Raw genomic sequence first — 25,102 nt, 5'->3', positions numbered from 1 at the left:
CGCATATGCGGATGACTTGGTTGTGATTGCTGATTCTATTGAAAGTTTGCAAAGTAATATTTCAGAGATAGATCAGAAATGTAAGGACTATGGTATGAAGATTTGCATCTCCAAAACAAAAGTAATGTCAGTGGCAAAGAAATATAAACGGACTGAGTGCCAAATAGGAGGAACAAAGTTAGAACAGGTGGACGGTTTCAAGTACTTAGGATGCATATTCTCACAGGATGGCAACATAGTGAAAGAACTGGAAGCGAGGTGTAGCAAAGCTAATGCAGTGAGCACTAAGCTACGATCTACTCTCTTCTGCAAGAAGGAAGTGAGTATCAAGACTAAGTTATCTGTGCACAGTTCAATCTTTCGACCAACTTTGTTGTATGGAAACAAAAGCTGGGTGGATTCAGGTTACCTTATCAATAAGGTTGAGGTTACGGATATGAAAGTAGCTAGGATGATTGCAGGTATTAGTAGATAGGAACAATGGCAGGAGGGTGTGCACAATGAGGAAATCAAAGAAAAACTGGGAATGAACTCTATAGATGTAGCAGTCAGGGCGAACAGGCTTAGATGTTTGGGTCATGTTACACGCATGTGAGAAGCAAGGTTACCCAAGAGACTCATGGGTTCAGCAGTAGAGGGTAGGAGGAGTCGGGGTAGACCAAGGAGAAGGTACCTGGATTCGGTTAAGAATGATTTTGAAGTAATAGGCTTAACATCAGAAGAGGCACCAATGTTAGCACTGAATAGCGGATCATGGAGGAATTTTATAAGGGGGACTATGCTCCAGACTGAACGCTGAAAGGCATAATCAGTCTTAAATGATGATGATGATGTGATGATGATGCAAATTGTACTATGTGCCACAACATCCAGTTTTAAAGGATGCTCACCCTTTTTCACCAAATGAGCAGATACCACTTTTATCTTTATTTATTAATACACAATGAAGTAACTCGACATCTGTTGGCTGGTTTTGCTCCGTTCAGATGACTGCAATGTCTGTTCCTTTTGCTCTGGCCAGCCTCCAACTTGATCATGACCTCCTACAACAGTACTTGACATAAATAGAGGAAACACACTAATTGGAAACTTTTCTTCTCTGGTGAACCAAATCTCCTGATCAGCTCTACTTTCTAATGAGCAAGACATGAAAATTTAGTTCAGCTTTCCCATCATGTCATCCTTGCTATGGTTGAAGATTTTATTGAACTGAAATATGTTTTTCAACTGCTTATATGTTTAATATGAACTTAGGTTTTGATGGATGTCAGAAACTAGAAGACTTCCCCATCCTTGAACAATTTTATCTTTCCCCCGAAATTTTTTCAGCACCAAGATTCGAGATTGCCAACATCCACATTATTATTATTATTATTATTATTATTATTATTATTATTATTATTATTATTATTATTATTATACTGCATTGGAGGAATAGGTATATCAGCTGCCAGCTCTCTTCATATAGTAGTGGTGCAGTAATTTATCATTTTTGCTCGGTGCCAGGCTGTGTGACATAGTGACGTACAGCACCAACAAATCAAATATATGCCAAAAGAAAAGAAACAATTATTACACTTAAGATGAGTGTAGACAGGTAGGAGAAATTTTATGAACGAGTGCTTGAATCATGAAAATTGATACAAAATGACAGAAAATCCAGGGCGAACTAATGACAGTTACAGAAGATAGATGACTATACCACACTAAGTAAACACAGCGATGTAGTCTTCCAGTTGTCATAGAAATGTGGGCTGTAGCATGGTATGTATGGAAGTATGTGGATTAAGTCATCTTAGTGTATTAAAGTAGGAACTACAGAGCAGGCTATGTAGGACACACACACACACACACACACACACACACACACACACACACACACACACACACTCCCAACATACTAATTTTTTCATTCTGAATGTACAATTTAAACAAATAAATCTTTGAGTATTAGTTATTTATTCACAGACAGTAGAATATCTACAACATTTACAAGCAGTCAATAAAACCCACTTCCAAGCGATTCAATAGAATGGGTATATGACTAACAGTCTCATACAAAAACATGAAGCTTTAAGGATGAGAAAAGAAAATACACCAATAATACTGTTCACAGTATCAGCTAGGAAAAAGTCACATCTAAAAAATGTAAAGCAAAATATTAAAAACAATGTCACTCAAAAATTTTTCCTTTGCCGGGAAAATTCTCTGACTTAATTGTATATAATCTTCACAATAATTTGAAATGACTTAGGGACTCTGTAACAAGTCACAATTATTCTGCTATCTATATGCATATTACACAAATTTAACAACAGAGCAATTCTAGACTGTTCTTCACTGACGTGTTCCACATTATGAAACGTAACATTTGACTTAATGCAGAAAGTGTATTGTTAAAGATAAATTAGAATTCAAGATAATGCTGTCAATTTTGAGTGCATCTTTTTGAGCTTCTGTGAACAATACTCAAAAATGTGCTTCCAATTCTTACCCTACTGTAAAGTTTCATACTCTGGATCCTATCTTTCTTGTTTACTGTTGTGTATACTTTCTGTAACTACTCTCAAAATTCTGTTTGATACATTATCCAAGGAATTTGTTCTACATGAGAATGTGCACAAAATGAAAGAAGAATATTGCCTGAAGCTGTGACAAAATGGACACAAAATGCACTGTTCATTAGGAAGTACACCAATTTTTTTCCTTCTTTATATAGAGCTAGTTTGAACAAATGTGTTTAAGACTTTTCCACCACAAAGAAAGAGAGCATCACGACATACTCATCACTTGAAATAACTCTGATAATAGAGTGTTTTCAGGTTTCCTTATATTTACACATTATTCATATTTCTGCAGGAACTTCTCGTGGAAGGCCTTGAATTTTTCCATCATGCTCTTCAGTTTATCAGGCTGTGGCAAAATAGTAGTTCTGAAAAAGAGAAAGCCTTAGTTATCTTTTCAACAATTTCTGAGGGGGACACACACACACACACACACACACACACACACACACACACACACACACACACACACACACACACACACAGAGAGAGAGAGAGAGAGAGAGAGAGAGAGAGAGAGAGAGAGAGAGAGAGAGAGAATGAATGAATGAATTTCATGCAATAAGCTGCAAATTCAGCCAGACAGGTGCAACTGAGTTAAATAGTCTGATAGAAATTGTCATGTGCTTAAAGCTGTATTTCGTTCATTAAGCACGTTCCACTGATTCCATTAATGAGAATCTTCAGGGATATGCAACAAGTTAAGGTACACATTATCGAAAGACAAAGACCCCACAGAAACTTAGGGTGTGTACTGTATTTACAATAAACTAGCATTATACCACTTATTGCTATTCTTGATTATGCCATAAATTTAATCGAATAAATTAATAAGAAAGCTGCTATTTTGAAAAAGGTTTCTACCACCTCTGTTTTACTGTGTAACTGCTGTTTACCTGCTTTTACTAGCTAATTACTTACTTTATTACAATGGTATTTTCCAATTTTTCTTTCTTACATCTCTCAATACAGATGCCTATTTACAGAACATTATTATTTGTCATACAGCTTTACTATAACCATTGTTACTTGGCATGTAACTAATAGGCCATTCAGATAATTTGTAGGAAGAGTGGCTATGGACGTATGTTTTTAATTTTCTTTTGGATTGGTTGAGATTCCAAATTTCTTGCTTTATGTTAGACAAGATCTTATTTGTTGTACATTTTAACACCACAACATGTAACTCCATTCTTAACCACGGAAAAGGAGACAAAGTCCAAACGAAAACTGTATACAGTTCACAGATCAGCTGAAACTGATTTTTACGATCAATAACAAAAACAACTTCAGGGTGTATATGTGGACAAGGAAAAAAAAATTCCCAGATTTTTCCCAGATCTCCCAGTTAAAAATACACTTTCTCCCAGGTGAAAATACACTTTTTCAGCTTTAATTAACAGTATACTTTCCCTCAGAACTGTAAAATTTGTCTATCATTTGATTCATTATGGTTTTATACAGCAACTTATTATTTCCCGGCACTTAAGAAAACGAAACACAGGGGAAAAAAAACATGTTTTGGAATGTTCTTTGATGTGCAGCAACATGTACACTGCATATTTTCGTATTATGAAAGTATAAAGTCGCACTTCACTGAACACCACATGTTACTTTCAGAAGCACTGAAATCTAGATTGCGGTGCACTTTTGTAAGCCAGTCATAGCTCATGTCATGTGATCTTGCCAACCAATAACAGCAGGTATTCAGAGCAGAGGACAAGTGATGTAGTCAGTCAATAGCAACATCACTTAAGTAGTGCAAACACATGAACAGGAAAAGTTAATGGTTTAAATTAATATACATAGAGTTGCTATAAGAAAAGCAAAGCTTTCATATATAATATTTGTCTCTAAGATAAATAAGCTAAAAGAAGCTAATCTTTCACATATAATGTTTATCTTTTTTTGCGTGTTTTACACTTTTAAGATACATACACAAATGTGCCAGTAAAATGTTTAACACTGACATAAATCTCTGAACTTCTGGGCTTGAAATTCTTCTGAATGGCTTGTCACCAAAGAGTTGACTTTTAAATGAGAGTCATACACACTGTGACTTGAGAAATTCATCGTACATTCTTGCACATAGTTCATCTTGCGTGGAAGGAAATTTTACTTCGAAAGTAACACTTTTCAAACCACAATTCGTAATATTTTCCCACAATCTGATAGGAACAGATTTGTTCCAGCAGATGCCAGAGAGTGCGAGATAAAGGCATCACCGCACTTGCACAGCTACAATGACATAGGAATCCTGTATGTTCCTATATGTAAAACATTAAACAATCTAAAATTATGTCATAAAAGAAACAAGACATCAGAGGATACCACAAGGGCGTCTAAATTTCTTGAACCATACTGAAATGAAAAATTCACCTTTAAGTGCATATTCATATATCCAGACTTCCAACGAAGTAGGCCTCTATGTTAAGCTTTTCAGTGAGGTTTTAGGGATGTAAATTTTCTGGGAGAACCAGTACTGTATCACCTCATGTTTGTTTGTTTATTATGACACAATGCCATACATGTTAGAAGACGAAAACGTGCACTTGAAATGCGGAAAACAGTTGAAACTAGCCAACAGTGTGGAATTAAACACTTTGTTTCAAATAAATTGGCTGCCTCAGCGGAAAAGATAAATAAAAGTCTAATTTCTTGTTCTGCAAGGCAATTAATGCTTGGCTGTCAGAAAGGTGGAAATAAAATGAAATCTGAAAATAATTATGTGAATGTATTTTAATTCACTTGGTAGCTCCTAACCACAGAAATCACTTTTTCTTCATTTGACATGAGAGCAGTAAACTAAGAGGAAACAGCAAAATTACTAAATGTAAACACGGATCACGTAGAGACTACCCCCCCCCCCCCCCCCAACTATAACTTTGACTGCTCTGCGCAACAGCTCTGGATCTACAATATTTTGAACCCCCCCCCCCCCTCCGCCCACCTCCCTAAAGCGTTTGAGGGGGGGAAAAAAAATTGTTCATTTTGTAGTGCACATCTTTCTCAAGATGTCTGAAGCACAAAACATATAACTTCAAGGAAATGTAAGAAGCATTATTTGGTCTTATGGGTGACAAAGTGCAGTGCCACATCTCTTCACACAGCATTCTTCTACCGCACGTCACTGCATTTCACACTGTGGAACTCAAATGTGTATATTTTGTAATGGATGCCATCAAGCTATATTCAGGATAGTGGAAATTACATCTTGTGGAGCCTCTCCTGCTCCCAATCAGCCGGTTTGACATCCTGCTCATTTTCTTTCTTTTTCATTCTTTCCTCCCCCCCCCCCCCTCTTCTTTTTTTTTTTGATGGGATTATTTATAACCAGAAGAACAAGAACTCCAGAAAATTTTGACACACTATTGCCTATCAGCTAATAACTTGCTGTTCTATGCGACATAAAATTAAATATAGGATACATAAAATCAGTATAGACAATAGACAAGCCAAACAGTACACATTTATTCAGTCCTTAGCTCCTAGCATTTTTTTTTTCTGTCTAATCTTGCTACAGTTTCACATGGGCTGCTTCCTTTCTGCGAAAGAATATATTACCTCATCAAAATTCCTCAAACGTTTTGCAACATGAAAAACTGAAATGTCGTCGTCTAATACTGAAAAAGCTGTTAATACAAATAGTACTCAAGACTGGTGTGGTTTCCTGATCTGATTATTTTGTCACTGCCTACTAGATAAAAGAAAATAGGCCTTAATGATTGGTGACTCCATAGAGTGCTATGTGCACAATGACCATATGATAAATTAGAAGGAAGGTCAGCATTGGCCGTAATTTTGATTATTTATTAACAGCAAAATCGATTTTTGATCACATAATAATGGTGCTACAGAAGAATGCTGAAGATAAGGTGGGTAGATCACGTAACTAATGAGGAGGTATTGAATAGGATTGGGGAGAAGAGAAGTTTGTGGCACAACTTGACTAGAAGAAGGGATCGGTTGGTAGGACATGTTTTGAGGCATCAAGGGATCACAAATTTAGCATTGGAGGGCAGTGTGGAGGGTAAAAATCGTAGAGGGAGACCAAGAGATGAATACACTAAGCAGATTCAGAAGGATGTAAGTTGCAGTAGATACTGGGAGATGAAGAAGCTTGCACAGGATAGAGTAGCATGGAGAGCTGCAGCAAACCAGTCTCAGGACTGAAGACCACAACAACAACAATAATGATCTTCAGTGCTTTAGCGTACAAGTTAAAGCTCGTAAGCACTGGTGTCTAGTTATTATCAGTAACAGAAGCTATGAAATGATACAATCATTTCATAGCTTCTGTTACTGATAATAACTAGACACCAGTGCCTGCCTACGAGCTTTAACTTGTACGCTGAAGCACTGAAGATCATCATTATGTGATCTAAAATCAAGTTTGCTGTTAATAAATCTTAAAAATTATGGCCAAAGCTGACCTTCCTTCTAAAATAGGCCTTTCTAATATTGCAGCAATTGTACACACACCAAATAAGTGAGACTGTTTTGGTAATAATGGTCATTTTTACAATATGACAGAATATAATTCGCGAAGTACCTATATGAAATGCCTATTTAGCCTACACTACAAGCAAAAATGTTTACGATAGGAAATAGTTTCTCATTTCATTCATATGCTCCAGTTTCTCAAGCATCAGATCAAAAAGTAATAGTACGAAATTTTTGAATAAATTTGGAATAGTCATATTCCTCCATAATTTGTGTGATGTCTCAGTTTATTTCCTTCCTCATTCTAACAAACAATATTATCATTAATTCGGTAACTATTCCTACCACTGACAAAACTCATTCTCCGGTTAACTCTACTAACCCTGACAGAATCACCAATTTAGTTATCCTGCGATTATTCTCTGATTAGGCATTATTATGTGTTTGTACAAAGCGTTTTCCGTGCTACTCCCAGAATAGACTTAAGTGGCTGCTAGCCAGGGACTGTACAACTTGCCCTTTCTAGGTAGCGAACTGGCCAAAAATTTTCTGTAAAATTTCATTTTCTTGGGTACACTGAGAAGATAATATGTAATCTTTCTTGCCTGTTATTCGTTTATTTCCACTCTGTTAGTCTGACTCTATAGACTTCACCCAAGTATACCCAATCAATCACAAACAACCAGCAGTTGGCATTCACCCGTTTGGCTTTATTCCGCCCAGCTCCGCTTTGTGAAACAAGGTTTTTTCCTCACTATTCCACCGGCTGTATAACATTATCTTTTGTGGAAGCATGCACATTTTTGTACGGGGAGTGCTGCCTTGTTTGGGAGTCAACCATTCATTTGTTTTTCTTATTTAACATGAAGACACCATTTCTTGTCACCAGTACTCATACAGGTTAGGACTGGTCAGTGTTGTTCACGACCAATTGATGACTAGCAAGCAGAGATTTACATTTGGCCATTGTTGATTTTTGTGATTTTGGCTTAAAGCATGTCGTACACATACACCCAAGTTTTGAAACTTCCCCACTGCATGCAAATACAGCATGATGGTTGAATGATCGCAGTTCATCACATCCGCCAGTTCTTGAGTACATAAATATGGATCATTGTGGATTAATGCATTTTAATGATCTTCATCAAACCCTGAAGGTTTTCCTGAACACAGAGAGTAATGTCAAAACAATCATCCTTAAAATGAGAAAACCATTTCCTTGCTGCGCTCTGTCCGATGGCATTACTTCCATACACAGTTCAAATGTTTCCAACTGCCTCTGCTGTCATCATCCCTGTACTGAGCTCAAACCCAAGAATATGTTGGAAGTGTTCTGATTTCTCCACTTGACATTCCATTTTCTAGCCTCCAAGCTCCACTCACTATCTCCAAATGACAATATGTAATCTCAAGTAGGAACAGTGAACAGTAAGAAATGATAATCTATCAATAAACGCATAGAAACTGGAACACCAACACTTTTTCTCATATGTGCAGGAGCCAAAATTTACACCTTAAGGCTGCATTCTTTGTAACATGTGCACTGACTGAAGAAAATAATTGATCATGTTGACAATTTAATGGATGCAGCAAGACAAATTTGCTGTGAATAATACAGCAGGTAAGCTTTATAAAACAAAATAAATAAATAAAAATAAAAGTTTCCAAAATTTGAACATCCTCGGGCAATAAGTACAGACAAAATGCTTTTCTGCCTCTAGTGGTTTTTATTCAACCAATCATTTAACTGAAATATTAGTGAGGAAACATCAGACGTACTGATGGCTCAACAGATACAATTACGCAAACATTCAGCAAGGTCACTATGTGCAGCACGAAGCAATACATATGCTTGCACCAGGTCGCATGGGTAAACGAGAATGGCAAATTTAATGACTGCTGTGTACTGTCTGGCCTCACTTGTCTCAGCTCACCAATATGCAATACATGCACTCCTGTGGACTTGTTTGTGACAACTTAGTGATACATAGCTATTTTATGGCCACTGATTTGGACTCTCTTATTCTCTACTGCCACTTATCAGTTCTCCATTCCAACGGGCACATATGTTTTGTGAGCGAACTGATTGCATGCACATCCATCAAGAGAGTGGTTTGTATTAGAGTGGACCCCAACAGAGGTACCCTGAGAGCGTTCTCTAGCTCTAACATTTGAGTATTTCAATAAATCTGCTGAGTACTTTAATGGATAAGAGGTATCAATCTCCCGAAGTCATTGATTCAGTTTAGTTTAAGAGGAGTTAGTATCTGTTATACCGAGTGATTTATTTGTACTTAATTGCTCAATAAAACCTGTATAACTGAAGAGGAGTTGTACTAAAAACACTGGGTTTCAGAAGTTCACACTGGAAAGAATCTAAGTTTAAATTCATTGCTGATGAATGAGAACAATATATTTTGTTTACTAATTTTGTTAAGTGCAGATAAACTGCAGTGCACACAACAACAGAACAGTAAGTGCATTAAAGGGATACCTGCAGGGCACATTTAGTGATTAAATTTTGAAATTAAAGGATAGCGCGTCCTTACATTAGAATATTGAAGTGCCCATGTTCCACGTATATGTATACTCTTGTTTTACATAACTGGCTTCCTGCACTGCTGTAGGGAAGTTTTCTATAAACTTGGGGATGGAATACAGTAGTGAGAAGATTATAAATATGTGAAATTATGAGCCATAACTGTTGACCAATTCTTACATTCAGGAAAAATGTTAGATGTTAGTACCATTGACATGCAACATGCTGCCGAAAGTGTGTCCAAGTACTTGGAAGAAAAGCAACTGAAAGTGTTGCCCTGGCCAGGGAATAGCACTGATATGAAGCCAACTGAAAATTTATGGGCTATTGTGAAACAGAGGGAAAGGACATTTACAATAACCACTAAACAAGATGTAATGGAGAAACTAGAAGAAATGTGGTATCATGACAATGATATTAAAATGTCATGTGAAAAACGTGTGGGTACGCACCAGTTTCCTTTTCTCTTATTTTACTTTTTCTGTGTCTGTCTGTCACTCAGCACCACCACTATATGATGATTAGCAATCTATTCATTTCATACTGTCATTACCCCATCCCAGATTTTGCATTGTTCAGTATGTCATGACATACACAAGTTTTGATCCAATAGATACAAAGAGCAAGTGAAAGTTTATGTAAAGTTTTTAGGCCCAAGTTTTCAAGCTGAATTTATCTGTCTGACGCATGAAGTACTGTCAGTCAGCTTATACACATGAATATATAAATGTGTGAATCGCAAGGCTTTCATACTTAGCTATTTTTGTGATACCTTTCACACTGGCAGATGAACACTGTAGTGTCATTATATTTCACAAAAACTGTGGTAAATGTGAAGGGTAATAATGTAAGTCTTCTGCTTTAGGCAGCTACTAATGACATTGGTCAGTACTGTTTCTGCTTCAGTCCACAGATGAATAAACAAAAGGTTAAGAGAGAGGAGGGGGGGAGGGAGGGGGTGGAACAGGGGGAGCAGATGGTGGTGTGCCCAAAGAGGTTAAGTTGAGAACGATGTCAGATGTAAGGAAGTATTGCAGTTCAGAAACTAGGATCAGGCAAGAGGACCTATATAGCCTGTATGGTCTGGTAGGAGCAGTTTTTTGTGCTGGTTCATTCTCTCAGTCAGCTTACTGGTGTATGAACATACATAAAAAAACCTGTCTTGTTCATGACCTACATGTGGTTCTTGACGTTTCTCTGTTCTTGATATTTTAGGATTTACCAGTGCTAGTGTTGGAATAGGTGGTAATGGAAAGGTGCATGCAGCAAGCTTTATACTGGGAATGATTGCAAAAGTAGGAATCTTGGGGTATCACTCTTCCTCCTCCTCCAACTTCGCTGGCAGAAGAAGGATCTATTGGCTCCGAAATCTTGCAAATTTCTTCTTACGTGGGTTCTCCTGCTGCCAGGTGGCGAGTAGATATTTTTTATCTATGCAATTATATTAGGTGTCATTTCTGGATTATACAGCGGTGTCTGGACACACTTTATCAGATAGTGTACCGACAGCATTGATTTCTTTTTTCCATCGCAGTGGAAGTTCCTTGTGGTAGTGACAAAAGAAAAAGAAGTTCTTTACTTTACTTGGACTTAGCAATGAATTAGAAGAATGTAATTTTTTTAAAGATAAGAGCTGACCTATTTTTGTACTACACTGGAAGTCCTGCACCATTTCTTAACACTATTAACTGTGTTCATACTTCACAAAATGAAATTGCTAGAAAATAAAGAGATTTTATTTATACGTAACAAAACTAGATTCTACTACCACCACAAGGAACTATCACCACAACAAAAAACAGCCACTCACCTCAGATATAGTATAAGCTAAATATAATTGCAAATGTGAACAGACATACAACAATGACCAGGTCATTTCACAACTGATAAGGGTGCTACTCGTTCCTAATAAAGAGCATTAATAAAAGTGGCTGTTATCATCTTTACTTTTCCATTGTAATTAACTAATACTTGCACAGGAAGTAAATTTCTGGCAAAATACTATCTCTTAATTATCTGTAGCCACTTTCACAAATCTCACTCCAGTTCCAGATCTGTCACTTCCAAGGGCATATGGGAAGTATTGATTTCACATGTACTATTATGCTACTTATTTAATAGCTGTTTGCATCAGTAAGCACACTACATTTCTAATCATTTGTAACAGTCAACATACAGAGGTTCACATTTTTTAATCCCAGTGTCCAATGTGTCAGTGCTTCCTAGCACAATGAACACACAAGAATACAGGTACCAGACATTTTCAATGTATAAGCCAATATATGAGATTATTAACAACAAACATGACAAAGCAACTTACGTTTTTTGTGTTCTATAAATGGTTTCAAAGACATACCCAGCAGTGTGTTCACAAGACAATGATCAAGACAACAGTCTTCTTCATAGTTGCTTATTGACTGGCAACAAACACGTTACGTAGTTAGTTCCATGAACCACTATTTCCAGCAAATACTCTCATTTCAAAGTGCAGTTTAAAAACATTTAGATTAAATTACAATAGTTTTACATCAATTTTTATCTACCAATTGTCATTAATGAAATGTGATGACAGCATCAAACAATCTCTCTCTATATAGCCACAGCCTATATGTCAGTATCTACTAAGGTCAGCATATCTCTCTCTCTCTCTCTCTCTCTCTCTCTCTCTCTCTCTATATATATATATATATATATATATATATATATATATATATATATATATATATATATATACTTGACACTGTCGTAGGATGTTGTGAATCATTTGTGATTTGTTTAGAAGGGACCGGAAAATGTAGTGTCTACTTTTGGCAAAATTCGCATCTATTTTTTTTCCTTTCTGTTTGTAAATTATTAGATGCTCTAATGTAAAAGGTTGTCATGCTACATGAGTGAGGGCAAACTAAGCCCTAGTTCTTGGCAATTGACTGTTAAAAAAGTGCTGATTGGGAACTTTTTGACTTGATTATTTGCTTTTGCAAAAACTTTAATATCTTTTTGTTGTGAAAAACCCTTCTTCATTTTCTTCATTTGGCAGTATTTAAGCTTTCAGGAATGATTGTTCTGTTGAAAAGCAGCAGGTTTTTCCCTGCCAGTGAACTGAATGTGTCACTGAATTAAGGTGTTCCTGGACATTACTTGTCTTTTCCCGTCCAATTCGATGATTAAAATATCTGCAGAGTATGAATTTTGACCTCTCATGGGCATTCATAGCTGTGTGTTTCTTGCATGACAATGCTACAGATTGAATGACAAGGTACTTCGCTTAGAAGTAGAACCAAACATACAATAACTATTTTTACGATAGGAAAAGGATTTCGGCACAGTTAAAAGATTTAGTTTTCCAGTTGCCACAGTGTAGAATGCGGGCACTACAGGTTGTAGTGGCACATGGTCGTGAGCATAAACAAACTAGAATTTTGATCATCAGATGGGAGAGGAGTGGTGCAGGCAAACAAGTGCTGCCACCCTTTAGCAGGGCAGCAGCATACAGCGGAACTGACGTGCTGTTACAGGGATTGTCGATCTCTTCTGGTGTTGTAAGACTGATAATTTAAATCCATGATGGGCAAGGATTAGTCAGTCACCTCATTTATTTCAAAATAATAAAAGAAAACAATGAGCAACACACAACACATGACATTCGGGGACAGCTACCGAGCCATCACTTGTTGAGGTTAGCAGAGTATTGTTAACAATGTAGTTCAGCCTGACCTCTAGCAATATTCGATGCAGCCACACATCAAAGCATCTTCCAGGTAATTTGCAATGTTAAAAGTGTCCGCATTATACCATATTTTGAGCTTTAGCTAACAAAAAGGTACTCTTTTCTTTATTGTAAAATGCTAGGTCCCTCACCTGAAAACTACTATATTGCATTATGCAGCATATATCTCAGAGAGACCATTCAACTGTCCAGAGTTGACATGGTGCCAGATCACTGAGCTAATTGATATATCATTGCATTCATACACTTCATTTTGCAAACACGTTCTTAAGCAGATTATCTTTCCAAATTGGATTTCACCAGATGATGTACAACTGAACTATAACTGAAAACTGGTTAAATTTTTGATAGTTATATGCAGAAAATTAACTACTTTAAGTTATCTCTGATAAAATAGTTCATATGGATACAATTCGTAACAAAATAGCGTCTTAAGTAATTTTGCATTTTGAAGCAGAATTTGCATCATTTCATAATTGTCACAAAATGCAAAATTTTTCCGGTCCCTAGGCATAACTTGAAACGAGGTGCTTTTTGAATTTGACACTATTTACATACATAGATGGAGGCATTACAGGAACAGTGATCTTGCACAACATTCAGCTAGACACTAAGGTCTACATGCAAGATATAATATTCCTCTAATACTGTATGTTAATAAGCCTGCATTCATGTGAATATATTTAAGCGACTGGTTGGATATTATACCAGAAAAATTGCCAATAAGTCACCAAACCATACGACAATATTACATCACATCAAAAAATAATGTTACAAAAATATGAACACGTGGAGATGCCGACATTAAGAGGTACTGACATAGGAGACATGCCTTAGAGAGAAAGAGACCACCAATTAACATTACAATTGTAGTATGAAGATTATGAACTCTTTACAGATATTACAAGAAACAGTAGATCATTTATTACTATGTAGGTATTATCTCTCATCAGAGTTTAATACACATTTTCGTAGCTCTCTTGCAGTGTGATATTGCCCCCAAATGTTAGCTTTTCGAAAGTAATGCACTGTGCAGGTCATTTAATCAGTCTGTGGGGTTCCACAAATTTGTTATTTCTGTATTTTATCCACTCAAATTTTCACCAGCAATGTTTGAGTACAATTCATTGTGGCCTATGCGCCGAGGAAGACTGTCACCTCAGCAAAAGTTGTTCACTGAATCACAAGCCCCTATGCCTCACTTTCTGAGCAGTCAACAAGGAGCATGGGAGAAAAATCACATGTTGGCTGAATAACACAGCTGGCACATTTGTCCAAGAAAGGATACACTGGTTCTGGCCTGTAACTATATATGATGTGTACCATCTCCTGTCTCTCTATATTTATCCAGACATTGTTCCAACTTTAAAAACTACCAACTCAGCTAACCATCTTGACTAATGGGTCTAGCATTCTCACTTGGATGTGCCCAATTCCATTCCTTCAGGATAAGAATAGTTTCAAACTCCTTCGTTTATTTTAATGAGCCCCTTTACATGCCCACATGCCCGATGGCCCTGACCAAGACCTACTGACATAAATTTTAGGCATTTCTGAGGCAATATTTGGCACGAGCTAGACATCACAAGCTAACTAGGGCCAGTAAGAAGTCGTTAAGAGTCATGTTGGGAAGATGTCTGAAAATGTTACTACACTTTTGTAGAATATTGTGATTTTGGCTAAATGTGTTCTTGGGCCAACAGGTTCCTGTTGCACGTCACACACCTGAAGTTAACTGGATATGCAAGATCCTACATAGATTTTTTTTTATGTTATGGTTTTAGGGCGCAAAACTGCTAAGGTCATTAGCGCCCGGTCTATGACTCAGGAAACAGTAAAAAAACGAAAACGGAAACTAGCAGCAATGGGAACAAAAGTCACAAAATTGGAGAAACTAAAAGCAGAAGGAAGGCTTAAAAATTCACTACAGAAGGGGGTTGGTTGTCCCAAAAAAAACTTCAAATGACTGACGACATTTCACTGGCACGAATGAACTCTAGAACGCGATCGGCCGATCGCGTGTCATCTGCTAAAATTGACGATATATCAGGCGACAGCTGTAGACGGGCGCGTAACTGAGTAAAATAGGAGCACTCAATTAAAAGGTGTCTTACCGTCCACAACTGAGAGCAGTGGGGACAGAGTGGGGGAGGATCGCCGCTTAAAAGATGTCTATGGCTAAAAAGACAGTGCCCTATCCGGAGTCTAGTTAAAATTACCTCCTCCCGACGACGCGTTCGGGAGGAAGAGGTCCAAGTACAAGGAAGAGTTTTCACGTCCCACAATTTATTTTGGGGAAGTGTCGACCAGTGCGCGCGCCATAAATGAACAACACGACGACATAAAACGCTCCGTAGATCGGCGACAGGAATCGATGGAATAGCTGGCCGAAGAAGAGAGACTGCAGCCTTGGCTGCAATATCGGCCGCCTCATTTCCGCAGATACCAACGTGTCCCGGGAGCCAGAGGAACGCCACCGAGACGCCCCCCAGGTGGAGCAAGCGCAGACAGTCCTGAATCCGGTGGACCAGAGGGTGCACAGGGTAAAGAGCTTGGAGACTGAGGAGAGAGCTGAGAGAATCGGAGCAGATAACGTACTGTATCCACTGATGGCGGCGGATGTAGTGGACAGCCCGGAGAACAGCGTAAAGCTCCGTAGTATAGACCGAACACTGGTCGGGAAGCCGAAAGTGATTTGGTGTGTCGCCAACAACATAGGCACTCCCTACACCTAACGATGTTTTCGAGCCATCAGTGTAAATAAATGTGGCTTCCGTCATTTGTGCACATAGAGCAGCAAATGCCCGATGATAAACAAGTGAAGGGGTATCATCATTGGGAAATCGACAAAAGTCACCGAGCAGGCAGATCCGGGGACGGAGCCAAGGCGGTGCTGTACCCCAAGTTGTCAAGAAGGTTTTAGGAAAGCGGAAGGAAAGAGAATGGAGCAGTCGACGGAAGCGGACTCCCGGTGGTAGTAGAGAGGGGGGGCGGCCTGCATACCCTACATCAAAGGAGGCGTCGAAAAATATGTCATGGGCTGGATTAGCAGGCATGGAAGACAGATGGCTGGCATAACGGCTCAGAAGGATTGCTCGCCGATTGGACAGCGGAGGTTCAGCAGTCTCAGCATAAAGGCTTTCCACAGGGCTGGTGTAAAAAGCTCCAGACACTAAACGTAATCCACGGTGGTGGATAGAGTCGAGACGCCGAAGAATAGACGGCCGAGCAGAGGAGTAGACTATGCTTCCATAGTCCAATTTCGAGCGCACTAAGGCGCGATAGAGGCGGAGAAGGACCACTCGGACCGCTCCCAAGGAGGTACCATTCAGGACACGGAGGGTGTTGAGGGATCGCAGACAGCGAGCCAAAAGATACGAAATGTGGGAGGACCAGCATAGTTTTCTGTCAAACATAAGACCCAAGAATTTAGCGATGTCCGAAAACGGAAGGTTGACAGGTCCTAGATGTAAGGAGGGTGGAAGAAACTCCTTACGTCGCCAAAAATTAACACAAACGGTCTTACTGGGAGAAAAACGGAAGCCGGTTTCGATGCTCCAAGAGTGGAGGCGATCGAGACATCCTTGAAGACGTCGTTCAAGAAGGCTGGTCCGTTGAGAGCTGTAGTAGATCGCAAAATCGTCCACAAAGAGGGAGCCCGAGACATCAGGAAGGAGACAATCCATAATTGGATTGCTGGCAATGGCAAACAGTACAACACTCAGCACGGAGCCCTGGGGTACCCCGTTTTCTTGGGAGAAAGTACAGGAGAGAGTAGTGTTCACCCTCACCCTAAATGTGCGCTCTGCCATAAATTCGCGAAGAAAAAGGGGCAGACGACCTCGAAAGCCCCAAGAGAACAGTGTGCGGAGGATACCTGTCCTCCAACAGGTATCGTATGCTCTCTCCAGATCAAAAAATATTGCTACTGTTTGGCGTTTCCGGAGAAAATTATTCATGATATAAGTGGAGAGAGCAACAAGATGGTCAACGGCAGAACGATGCTTTCGGAATCCGCATTGGGCAGGTGTTAAGACTGCGGGACTCCAGCCACCACGCTAGACGGTAATTCACCATACGCTCCAAAACCTTACAGACACTACTCGTGAGAGAAATGGGGCGACAGCTAGAGGGGAGATGTTTGTCCTTTCCAGGTTTCGGAACGGGAATGACGATAGCTTCCCGCCATCGTCTGGGAAAAGTACTGTCGGTCCAAATTCGATTAAAAAGGCGAAGGAGGTAATGCAGACTATGGGTTGATAAATGCAGCAACATTTGGACGTGGATACCATCCGGTCCTGGGGTGGAGGAGCGAGAAGAAGAGTGTGCATGTTGGAGTTCCCGCATGGAGAAAACAGTATTATAGCTTTCCCGATTTTGAGAGGAGAAAGCTAGAGGTCGCACTTCCGCTGCACATTTCTTCGGGAGAAACGCTGGCGGGTAATTGGAAGAGCTCGAAATCTCAGCAAAGTGCTGACCCAACGAGTTAGAAATTGCGACGGGGTCCACGAATGTATCATGCGCGACAGTGAGCCCAGAGACCGGGGAGAAACTAGGCGCGCCTGAGAACCGTCAAAGCCGACTCCAAACTTCCGAGGAGGGAGTGAAGGTGTTAAATGAGCTAATAAAGAATTTCCAGCTTGCCTTCTTGCTATCGCGGATGACGCGACGGCATCGCGCACGGAACTGCTTATAGCGGATACAGTTGGCCAAAGTAGGATGGTGACGGAAAATGCGAAGAGCACGTCACCGCTCACGTATTGCGTCACGGCATGCCTCGTTCCACCAAGGAACTGGGGGGCGCCGGGGCAATTCGGAGGTGCGTGGTATTGAACGTTCCGCAGCTGTAAGAATAACGTCGGTAACGTGTGTGACCTCATCGTCAATGCTGGGAAAGTGACGGTCATCGAATGTCGCTAGAGACGAAAAAAGTGTCCAGTCGGCCTGGGCAAACTTCCAGCGTCTTGGACGCATATATGGCAGTTGAGGCTGCAGTCTAAGGACACATGGAAAGTGGTCACTCGAATGTGTATCATCAAGGGCGAACCATTCGAAGCGCCGAGCCAGCGGAACAGTACCGACCGCAAGGTCCAAATTAGATAAATTTGTCGTGGAGGCAGACAAAAATGTAGGGACCCCAGTGTTGAGGCAAACTAGATCCGCTTGGTGGAAGACGTCTAGCAATAGTGAGCCACGTGGACAAGGATGTGGAGATCCCCAAAGCGGGTGGTGGGCATTGAAGTCCCCAACCAGCAAATAGGGGGGTGGAAGCTGACCAAGAAGATGAAGGAGATCAGCTCGTGCCATTGGTGTGGACGATGGAATGTATACAGTACAAAGAGAGAACGTGTATCCGGAAAGGGAAAGACGGACGGCGGCAGCTTGGAAGGAAGTGTTTAAGGGGATTGGGTGATAATGGAGAGTATCATGGAGAAGAATCATGAGTCCTCCATGGGCTGGAGTGCCTTCAACAGAGGGGAGATCATATCTGACGGACTGAAAATGAGGGAGAACAAAGCGGTCATGGGGACGCAGCTTTGTTTCCTGAAGACAGAAGATGACCGGCGAGTAGGATCGTAAGAGAATCGACAATTCATCCTTATTGGCTCGAATGCTGCGGATATTCCAGTGGATAATGGACATGGGGTGAACAGAAAATGGAGGAATGTGACCAAAGTTGCTGTCAACTCAAAGACTGCTCGGAGCTAGCGACCGACAGCATGGAATGGCATTCAGCCGAAGGCAGAAGAACCTGATCCATAGGTTGGTCAGGAGCAGCTCCTGCCACCAGCGATCGGCCGGTTGACCGGCCACCAGCAGTGCGCCTCAGCGACACAGAAGACGGCCGAGGGCGATTTCCGCCAGGTGGTGCTGTAGATGGGACACGCCTTGGCGGAGAAGGAGAGGAACTGGGTTTCTTTGTAGCCTTCTTAGAAGTATGATGTTTAGATGAAGAAGGAACCGATGGTTGTGAAGTTGCGGTACGTAAAAACTCTTCACGAGTGTGCTCTTTTTTGGAAGGCTTGGTGTCTGACTTTTGGGCTCGAGATTTAGCAGAACCCGATTAAGGGCGAGCCATAGAGTGGGCAGGCGAAAGTGGTGAGGTTGAACGGGCGATCTTTGCACTGGCCCATCTGACGACCGTGGCACTAAAGGTGAGGTCGCAAGTCTGCGTGGCCGCCTCCTTTGTTGGCCGAGGAGAAGCAAGGACAGTGCTGTATTTTCCTGTCTGAGCCACGGTGGGCTGGCGACTGGCAAATAATTTTCGAGCAGCAAAGGTAGACACCTTTTCCTTCACTCTGATTTCCTGGATGAGCTTTTCATCCTTAAAAACGGGGCAATCTCGAGAGGAAGCAGCGTGGTCACCCATACAGTTGATGCAGCGAGGGGATGGAGGTGGACAAGCACCCTCATGGGCATCCTTGCCACATGTAACACATTTGGCCGGATTGGAACAGGACTGGCTGGTGTGATTGAACCGCTGACACCGATAGCAACGCGTAGGGTTTGGGACATAAGGGCGAACGGAAATTATCTCATAACCTGCTTTGATTTTCGATGGGAGTTGAACTTTGTCAAATGTCAAGAAGACAGTGCGGGTTGGAATGATGTTCGTGTCAACCTTTTTCATAACTCTATGAACAGCCATTACGCCCTGGTCAGACAGGTAGTGCTGAATTTCTTCGTCAGACAATCCATCGAGGGAGCGTGTATAAACGACTCCACGCGAGGAATTTAAGGTACGGTGCGGTTCCACCCGGACAGGGAAGGTGTGGAGCAGAGAAGTATGCAGCAATTTTTGTGCCTGGAGGGCACTGACTGTTTAACAACAGGGTGCCATTCCGTAAACTGGAACAAGACTTTACAGGACCTGCAATTGCGTCGACACCTTTCTGAATAATGAAAGGGTTGACCGTGGAGAAGGCGTGACCTTCGTCAGACCGAGAAACAACAAGGAACTGTGGCAACGATGGAAGAACTGTCTGTGGCTGAGACTCAGTGAACTTACGTTTGTGAGCAGACATAGTGGAAGGTGAGGAAACCATTGCGGAAGAATCCCCCATGATTACCAGCGTCTCCGATGGTGCGCTCCTCCCTTGTGGGGGCCCTCACTGAAGGCACTCCCGCCTTAGGTGATTGTTCACACCTCAGGTCACACCTCCCGACAAACGGACAGAGGGACCAATCGGCACTTTCGGAAGGTATCAGCTCAGGTAATCACCCCTCCCTGGGCCTGGCCGTTACCAGGGGGTACGTACGTGTCCTACCTGTCTACCCGGGGCGGGGAATTACGCGTTACCCTGTCACTGGCTACGCATGGAAGTGCGTGGGTCGGCCTTCAGACACGCACAGGGAGGAAAAAAGAGAAAGGGAAAGGAAAGAAGAGGGGTCTCAAACGACGTAGCGGAGAAAAGTGCAGAGAGAAGCGGGAAGGAAAAGAGAAGGACAGAGGAAGGACGAAGACTTGCAAGTGTAGAAAGCAAGGAAGTTGGAACAGTTTCGAGCGTCCTTCTCCGGACGTAGGCACAAACCATACTCCCAGATGGGGAGAAAGGGAAGCAAAGAGCCAGAGGTGAGGGGAGGAGGGGCGAAGATGCGGGATGGGGAAGGATGCGGAAAGGGAAGGTATGCAGCCCGGAAAGGAAGGAAGGCCACATTAGCTCGGGGTCCCGTGCTCGCTACGCATGTATCCACGAAAGAGTTGTGGACCCCCTGGGGGGGTACGTAGATTTTGTAGAATCACTGCATGACACCAGCACTTTTGATTGACTAGCAAAGGTGGTTAGCTGAATAAAATTCTGCCAGAAAAGGAGTGATATTTCCTACTGGGGCGAGATGTCCACCTTGTCAGTGGACAACCAGGAAAGATTTTAAGAGTTTTGCTGAGCACGTTGGCTCATTTTTGTGCTATCCCTATGTCCGAGTGTCAGACAAGAAGAGGAATGAAGTGCCCCTTGAGAAGGTAGAGGCCAGAGTTGTGAGTGTGTTTATCAAAGGAATAAAAACACAAGTCAGCGGAAATAAAATCTACAAAACCCTCAGCTTTACAAGAGGCTGGAGCAGCTTGCTGTGCAGAGAGGGCTACGCATCTTTTCCCATTTTCTTCTCATGGGAATGATCCCTACCATGTATTCACTCTGGAGACAAATTGTAGGCATTGCAAGCAGCACAGACATATGGCCATTAGTAGTTGGGGCTCCTGCTGATCCCAATGTAGAGAGATCAGTCACTTCAAGTGTCGACTGTAATCTTTTTGCTGAACAGGCAAAGTAGAGGCTCCAGAAGATTTCTAGGGCATGAAGGTAACAAAAGGGAACACGGGCTAGTGTAGCTGCCTCTCCAAGCTTCTGATAAAACCTGTTAATTCAGACAGTTATTTAAGGTTAACTGAGGTGGCAACTGTCAAAGGGAGGTTGGTCAAGATTTTAATATACATGGGCACTCATGTGAGCTTTTTAGTTTTACAACTGGCACCCTGGTAACGTAATAAGAAGGCATTATTAAAGCTGGCTTGCTGTCACATTAGGGGATTGGGGAATGGCGATTACTAGCCTTTTGGGAACATGCCAAGTTGATTGAGAGATCAATGAAGGAAAATATTATTCTGATGTAGAGGTGCTTAGGAAAAGGACAAGATTTTTTTTTTTAATGAGTTCCTGCCTCGCTTTCAAGGAATGAGTAGCTTAGAGCAGAAGACCTGTTACTGGTGCTGCACCAAATCGCTTGTTAGCGCACACCTCTGAAACCATTTTTGATGGAATGGGAAAGTTTTCAGCATAACAGACAAAATCCATGAGGCTGCAGAAACTATTTTTCTGGTTAATCCATTCAGTGTCACACTGCCTCAAAGTATATGGAAAAAGAATCATCTGCTGACCCAGAAGCATTAAAGGAGAAATGTGTGTTTCAGTACACTTAGATGACATTGGAAAACTGGACATCATAATTCCATGCGAAACAGTTCTGGCCAGTGTACATGAAAAGAGTCTCAGGAAATATCGAGAATTCACGATTGTATGAGCAGACATGGAACATCGTCTGAAGAGGCGAATTTTGCCATGAAAAGTGTACACAATCTTGCCACCTATAAATACACATATTGCGAGCGCCATACCCGCTCCTTACACATGATCTTTTGATGACATGCTTTTAAATGATATCTGTTAGCAGACAGGCCGCACTCTCATAGTGCGCCACTGTCTTGCACATCTCATCTCCTTCAGATCAGCAAACAACAAATAAAGTTCACTACCACGCATCCACTCTCGTCTTCATCGCTGACTGCACTGGTTAGGAATGATGATGAGTTTTGTTTTACATAAATGACGGTAGTAGAAACGGTTTTACATTCTTCCACGAGGGGGGGGGGGTCCCTGATGGATGCCACCCATCTAGTTAGTATCTTTCACAAATGTGGTGAACTTCATACTAAAGTTTTGACCCTAAACTTGTACTTAACAATTAGTATTTAAGACAATCTTAAGCTGGCCAAAAACACCTGTTCAATTCTGCATTTGCTCCAGGTTGTTTAATTGCTTTTATGTGAATCTTTCCATTCTGCCATATTATAGTAGAGAATTCATTTCTTAGATTCACATGACCATTCTAATTGAATCATAGCGTGAAGTGTACAGCATTTTATCATCAAGCTTTCAGTAATGCATGACAATCTTGATTTGTTTGTCACTTCATAATTCTAATGCATGTAGAATGCATCCAATAACTACATGAAAACCACTAACAGCTGTGGCTGTTTCATAGCTATCATGCTGCTACATGTAATTTTCTATTTTAAAAGAAACTACCGGGTGATCAAAAAGTCAGTGTCAATTTGAAAACCACTGAATAATGTAGATGAATAGGTAGACATTGACACAGGTGCTTGGAATGACATGGGGTTTTATGGGGGGGAGGGGGGGGGGGGTATTGCTAGATGCGTGAAAGATCTCTTGCGTGCATCGTTTGGTGATGAGCGTGTGCTCAGCCGCCATTTTCATCATGCTTGGCCTCCCAGGTCCCCAGACCTCATACCGTGCGATTATTGGCTTTGGGGTTACCTGAACTTGCAAGTGTATCGTGATCAACCGACATCTCTAGGGATGCTGAAAGACAACATCCGACGCCAATGCCTCACCATAACTCCAGACATGCTTTACAGTGCTGTTCACAATGTTATTCCTCGACTACAGCTATTGTTCAGGAATCATGGTGGACATATTGAGCATTTCCTGAAAAGATCATCATCTTTGCTTTGTCTTATTAGCATAACAAAATTATTGCTATTCTCATCAGATGAAGTGCCATCTGTCAGACATTTTTTGAATTTTTGTATTTTTTGGTTCTAATAAAACCCCATGTCATTCCAAGCATGTGTGTCAATTTGTATCACTCTATCTACATTATTCCACGATTTATTCAGTTTTCAAATTTATACTGACTTTTTGATCACCCGGTACACGCTATCTGCCACATACATGTTAAGTTTTGCTTAAGGGGGGGTAGGATGTCAAACGGGCCAACTTTGAGGAGGAGAGGCACCACAGGACATTATAATTGCCACTGTTTATCCTTTTACAAATAAATTCATAAGACTGTCAGCATGATCAGGAAGGATTCAGGATTCACACTCGTATCAGCAGAAGTTCAAAAACATAACAAAATAATGTTTTTACATGTAAAATTTCATCATTTTTCACTTACTATTGGCTGCATTTATTGCTATAGGTACACTTTTCTTCATAAATAAGAGAGATTCTCCAATTAATTTTGCACAGCATGCAAACCCTACTTACAGATGTATGACACTCTACAATTTATTTAATTAATGAAAAAAATGAATGAGCTGTTACATTTTAAACTTTATATTTACAAAAAGCTCAAATCTCAAGTTTTACCACAGTTATAATAGATTTGTAAAATCTTACAGTTTCATACACCTTTAAGCATGGTTTCTATGCTGTGCAAAATTCATTGAAGAATCTCTCTTAGTTATAAAGAAAAGTGTACCTATAGCAACAAATGCAGCCAATAGTAAGTCAAAAAATGATGAAATTTCACACATAAAAAAATTATTTTGTTATGTTTTTGAAATTCCACTGCTATGAGTGTGAATCCTGAATCCTTCCTGGTCATGCTCACATAGTTCTATGAATTTATTTGTGAAAGTATAGACAGTGGAAATTAAAATGTCCTGTGGTGCCTCTCCTGCTCCAAGTCAGCCCATTTGATGTCCTACCACTCTTAAGTCATTTAATGAGTATCCATTATTTTCAAGGGATAATTTATCCCTAGGTTATCAGTTCCATTTAGTTGCCACAACTGAAAAGTAACAAAACTTACATTATGACTAATTTTTACACTCACTTTGGGGCACTTATCTTACATTTTCATGTTTTACCATCATTGTCCAATTTCTACTGTTTCAGTGCATTTTAATTAGCTTCATAAAAAGGATTTTGAATTTTTATTGGTTGCAACCAAAATCTTATCACCTATGGTTATTTATACTAAGACACACGAAGTCGTTATAGCCATGATTACGGATTTTACTTGCCTTTTTTTTTTTTAATAATCTTGTTCACTGTGTTTAATGTGCACTCTAGTTAGAGTCATTTTTGTTCATTAGAGGCCCAGGAATGAATTGTGATTTTATTTTATTAACAAATGGACTAAATACACTGTTTTCAGGAAGCCATGTTTAAATAACTTAAGACTCAAACTACTGCGGTAGGTATGTGGCACTCTAGTTAGGATTTTACTGTGCACTATTACTGTTCTCCATTATAATAAACTCATTCTGAACATAAGGGGTCCCCCCCCCCCCTCTCC

General features: G+C 40.6%; 1 protein-coding gene across 2 annotated transcripts in view; it reads right to left on the bottom strand.

Annotated features, from left to right (window-relative positions):
- Window positions 1-1,940: 1,940 nt before the first annotated feature.
- Window positions 1,941-25,102, bottom strand: part of LOC126175911 (alanine aminotransferase 1-like) — a 107,906-nt gene continuing 84,744 nt past the window's right edge. For both annotated transcript variants that reach the window (XM_049922978.1, XM_049922979.1), the window contains one exon: window positions 1,941-2,932. In XM_049922978.1, coding sequence (XP_049778935.1) covers window positions 2,842-2,932 — 91 coding nt within the window. In that variant the 3' untranslated portion in view covers window positions 1,941-2,841. The remainder of the gene's footprint in view (window positions 2,933-25,102) is intronic.

This window comes from Schistocerca cancellata, chromosome 3 (genome assembly GCF_023864275.1).
Source record: "Schistocerca cancellata isolate TAMUIC-IGC-003103 chromosome 3, iqSchCanc2.1, whole genome shotgun sequence".
NCBI classification, from domain to species: domain Eukaryota; kingdom Metazoa; phylum Arthropoda; class Insecta; order Orthoptera; family Acrididae; genus Schistocerca; species Schistocerca cancellata.
The sequence above is the reverse complement of the archived record's forward strand: the minus strand, read 5'-3'. Positions and strand labels throughout refer to the sequence as shown.